The 5,000-nt window shown below is 49.1% G+C and overlaps 1 protein-coding gene across 1 annotated transcript in view; it reads right to left on the bottom strand.

Moving 5' to 3' along the window:
- Nucleotides 1–3,499: 3,499 nt before the first annotated feature.
- LOC308164412 (tyrosine-protein phosphatase non-receptor type 12-like) overlaps nucleotides 3,500–5,000 on the bottom strand; it is a gene marked incomplete at both ends in the record, with an annotated part of 55,678 nt that continues 54,177 nt past the window's right edge. Inside the window, 2 exon segments of the mRNA XM_080538513.1 lie at nucleotides 3,500–3,693; nucleotides 4,811–4,882. Coding sequence (XP_080394639.1) covers nucleotides 3,500–3,693; nucleotides 4,811–4,882 — 266 coding nt within the window.

Below are 5,000 nucleotides of genomic sequence, written 5' to 3'. Positions count from 1 at the left end.
ATCAGTGAGACAGGAAGTGACTGTGTGTGACAGAGCAGCTCTGGCGAGGGAGTCCCTGAGCAATTACTGGAAGGAGGAGAAGAAGACCGGCTCCTGGTGGAGGACGGAGACGCCGCTACGCGGCGGAGAGAGGGAGAGGTCATAGCTTAGCGCTAAGGTCCTGGTGATGGGGTGTTTATAGGCTCTCCCAGAGGTCATAGGGTCAAGTCCCAGCCAATAGCCCACCAGTTCCTCTGCTTCTGGGAGCGGTGGGGGGGGGGGTCGACAGAAACCGTGGCGACGCAGATGTTCATTAGCGTTTCAACCACATAGAAGTTGATGTTGATTGTTGACGTTGATTAGAATGTTCAGTTAATCAGTTGAATAGAATGTTTAGTTGAATAGAATGTTTAGTTGAATAGAATGTTTAGTTAATAGGATGTTTAGTTGAATAGAATGTTTAGTTGAATAGAATGTTTAGTTAATAGGATGTTTAGTTAATAGAATGTTTAGTTAATAGAATGTTTAGTTGAATAGAATGTTTAGTTAATAGAATGTTTAGTTGAATAGAATGTTTAGTTAATAGAATGTTTAGTTAATAGGATGTTTAGTTAAAGGATGTTTAGTTAATAGGATGTTTAGTTGAATATACTGTTTAGTCGAATATAATGTTTAGTTAATAGAATGCTGAGGTAATGCTGTTGTGTGCCATGAATGTAAACCTCGAGGGTTTCACAGACAAGGCTTAAGACTAATCCCAGACTAAAAAGCCTCTTCAATGGAGATTTACATTGAAAGTGTGATTTAGTCCAGAACAAGCCTTAAGCCTCGTCTGTGAAACTGGATCCTAGTGTGTGTGTGTGTGTGTGTGTGTGTGTATGTGTGTGAGCTCAGACATTACTCCGGATACACTGATCTCCCAGATGCAAGAACATGTGTGTGTGTGTGTGGTCACTAAGCCAGACAACAGTGTATAGTGTATCCTCTCTCACTAAGTGAACTTGGCACATGCACAACCACTGAGAGTCCACTGAGAACTTATGAATAAATCAATGAGTCTAAATTCTGTTGGGACTAATGACTCAACCGCACCATTCATATCGATGTGTGTGTGTGTGTGTGAGTGAAATCAAAAAAAGCCCCAGGCCTGTTTAGAGCTCCCATTTACACATACACATAAACCCTACCACTGATATGACTGTGTGTGTGTGACCTGTTGTCCCAACCACAGGGAGTAAATGCATGTCAGATGAGTGAGTGAGGAAGGTTAGTGTGTGTGAGGAAGGTTAGTGTGTGTGAGTATTAGTGTGTGTGAGGAAGGTTAGTGTGTGTGTGAGTATTAGTGTGTGTGAGGAAGGTTCGTGTGTGTGAGTATTAGTGTGTGTGAGGAAGGTTAGTGTGTGTGTGAGTATTAGTGTGTGTGAGGAAGGTTAGTGTGTGTGAGTATTAGTGTGTGTGAGGAAGGTTAGTGTGTGTGTGAGTATTAGTGTGTGTGAGGAAGGTTAGTGTGTGTGTGAGTATTAGTGTGTGTGTGAGGAAGGTTAGTGTGTGTGTGAGTATTAGTGTGTGTGAGGAAGGTTAGTGTGTGTGTGAGTATTAGTGTGTGTGAGGAAGGTTAGTGTGTGTGAGTATTAGTGTGTGTGAGGAAGGTTAGTGTGTGTGAGTATTAGTGTGTGTGAGGAAGGTTAGTGTGTGTGAGTATTAGTGTGTGTGAGGAAGGTTAGTGTGTGTGAGTATTAGTGTGTGTGAGGAAGGTTAGTGTGTGTGTGAGTATTAGTGTGTGTGAGGAAGGTTAGTGTGTGTGTGAGTATTAGTGTGTGTGAGGAAGGTTAGTGTGTGTGAGTATTAGTGTGTGTGAGGAAGGTTAGTGTGTGTGTGAGTATTAGTGTGTGTGAGGAAGGTTAGTGTGTGTGAGTATTAGTGTGTGTGAGGAAGGTTAGTGTGTGTGTGAGTATTAGTGTGTGTGAGGAAGGTTAGTGTGTGTGTGAGTATTAGTGTGTGTGAGGAAGGTTAGTGTGTGTGTGAGTATTAGTGTGTGTGAGGAAGGTTAGTGTGTGTGAGTATTAGTGTGTGTGTGAGGAAGGTTACTGTGTGTGAGGAAGGTTAGTGTGTGTGAGTATTAGTGTGTGTGTGAGGAAGCCCTCTGGTCTGACTGGAACTCCTGCAGAGATCACATCCTGCCTAGTTCCAATGAACCCAGGATGGTACACACACACACGCACAAGCACACACGCACACGCGTACACACACACACACACACACACACACACACACGCATGCACACGCGTACACACACACACACACACAGACACACACACACACAGAGACACAGAGACACACTCCAGAGACCCCATTAAGAACAGTGAAGGAAGAAACAAGGCGATTTGTTTTACTTGATGTGTTTCTCTTTTACTGACAGGTTGATTGATTTCTGCAACATACAAACAGGTGGGTGATGGGGGGGGGAGGGGAGGGGGAGAGGAGGGGGGGAGGGAGAGGAAGGGAGGGAGGGAGAGGCCCAGAGGAGTCAGACACAGACTCAGCAGCGTGCATCCAGCGTGTTTCCCCACAGTGTCAGTTTACACACACTTCCTGTAGAACATTCACTCTAGAACATGAATGATCAGCATCTGAGTAATATCAGTACCAGCACCCTTCTTCTTCCACGTCACAAACACACACGCACGCGCACACGCACACGCACATGCACACGCAAACGCACATGCAAACACACACACACACACACAGGGGAAACACTTATATGGTCACATGCTGCTGCTTCTGCTTCTGAGGAGGAATAGGAGGAAGAGGAAGAGGAGGAGGAGGAATAGGAGGAGAAGGAGGGTGCTCTCCAGAAGGCACAGGCGGGCTCTGAAAGGAAGGCGAGTGATAGATAGATACAGGGGAGTGATAAAGTGATAGAGTGGTACAGGGGGGGGGGGGGGGGGGGCGGGGGGCGGACCTGAACAACCAACAGCGATACAAAAATAACCTTTTAGAATACAATTTACAAAAAGAGCGTTATTACAATCTGGAGCCCGCTGCCATCTCAGGGGGTGGGGGGGGAGGGGAAGGGGGGAAGGGGTGAGAGTGAGGGGGAAGGGGGAGGCTGGCTTTTTGCAGTGAGTCCAGCCGATTTAAAAACTTTCAACATAATTAGAACATAAAGACTAAAAAAAGAAAGAAAAAAAAAAGAAGAAAAAAACGACAACCCTGAAATCTTCTAAAATGAAACAAAAGGCGAATAATTTACAGATGGTGTGTGGGGGGGGGGTGGCATGCACATTTCTTACATCTTCTGTTAATAAGAATATTTAGAGATAGCAAATTTGAAATATTATATACCTACTTGCCCTGTACATTTATAAAACAATGCATATATAGCTATCGAGAAGTTAGCAAACAAAACAAAACAAAAAAACAACCAAAATATAAAATAAAAACCAGTAGTCCTCTTCCCCTAGCGATGCCCTAGCGACGCCCTAGCAACGCGTCTCAGCCGTCGCGACAGGAAACGCGTCTAAGAGTCCAGAACGAAGGGCAGGAAGTCGTGTCTTTCTGGAACAGGAACCAGGAAGCAGAGAACGTTGCCCTGGCGACAGGCTGATGGTCCCAGCAGAGGAGGAGGAGGAGGAGGAGTCACAGCTCCTTTAGCTCGCCTGGCCGGCCGGTGCACCGGGAGGGAGGAGGGAGGAGGGCGCGGAGTCTCCACCTCTGGACCAATGGAATGGTTGAGTGAAGGCGCAGAGTCACAAGGGGGAGTGAGTCGTGTTGGCCAATGGCAGCGAGGGATCCGATCCCCCCCCCCACGTTAAACACTTTAGATTCTGGCCCAGCCTCTTCCCCTGTAGCTCGCTCAACTCTTCCTGCTGTTTGAAAGAAGACAGACAGACAGAAGGAGGAGGAGGAGAAGAGGGAGGAGGAGGAGGAGGAGGAGGAGGAGGAGGTGTAAACGTGCCCCTGTGACCACCAGGGGGAGCTGTGAGGGAGGCTACTGATATAGCACCAGCACACAAGAAGAGTTGTCCCTGGCAACAGGTACGGCAGTACAGCAGAGAGGTGCACACTGTTGCATCCTGGGAGATTATCTACGTTTACTTGCGGATTGTGTTAGTTCAGGGGACGAGGAGGCTAGGAGAGGAGATGGAGGCTAGGAGAGGAGATGAGGAGGCTAGGAGAGGAGATGAGGAGGCTAGGAGAAGTGGTCTGAAGATGGAATGGTCGTCTTCCTACAAGGTATACAGTGGCACATGAAGGAGAGGGGTGGGGGGGGACCATTATATCCACTGATTGGGGGAGGGACCATCATGTCCACTGTGTGGGGCGGGGGTGTCTGGGAGAGACCATCATGTCCACTGCGTGGGGGGGTCCCGGGGGCCTTTGGGTTGTGTACAGCGGCTACCGAAGCCTGAAAGACCAAAAGAAGAAGAAGAAGAAGAAGAAGGCATGTCAATAATCACAAAAGAGGAAGTAAAACCCTCTCAGGCCCCTCCCTCCCTCCTAGGTAGTAGGGCTAGTGTCTATGGAGTAGGGGCTAGTGTGTAGGGACTAGGGAGTAGGGGCTAGGGGTAGTCACCCAACCGACTCCTTCCCCTCCCCCTCCCTCCCCTCCACCTCCCCCCTCCCTTCCCCCATTCACCCACCCGTCTCCCCTCCCCCACCACTCCCCTCCCCTCCCCTCCCCCACCCGACTCTCCTCCTCTCCCCTCCCCTCCCCCACCCGACTCTCCTCCTCTCCCCCTCCCCTCCCCCACCCGACTCTCCTCCTCTCCCCCTCCCCTCCCCCACCCCCCTCCCCTCCTCTCCCCCCTCCCCTCCCCCACTCACCCACCCGTCTCCACAGCCTGGTCTGTGTTGGCAGCAGGAGCTTCTGACACCTTCTTAACGCTCTCACCTGACTCTCCTAGGACACACACACACACACACACGCACACGCGCACACACACATGCACACACACACACACACACACATGTTATTAGAGGAGACACACACACGCACACACTCCACTGAGTTAAGTGGA

The sequence above is a fragment of the Nansenia antarctica genome (assembly GCF_963989245.1).
Source record: "Nansenia antarctica genome assembly, chromosome: 8".
NCBI lineage: Eukaryota > Metazoa > Chordata > Actinopteri > Argentiniformes > Microstomatidae > Nansenia > Nansenia antarctica.
The sequence above is the reverse complement of the archived record's forward strand: the minus strand, read 5'-3'. Positions and strand labels throughout refer to the sequence as shown.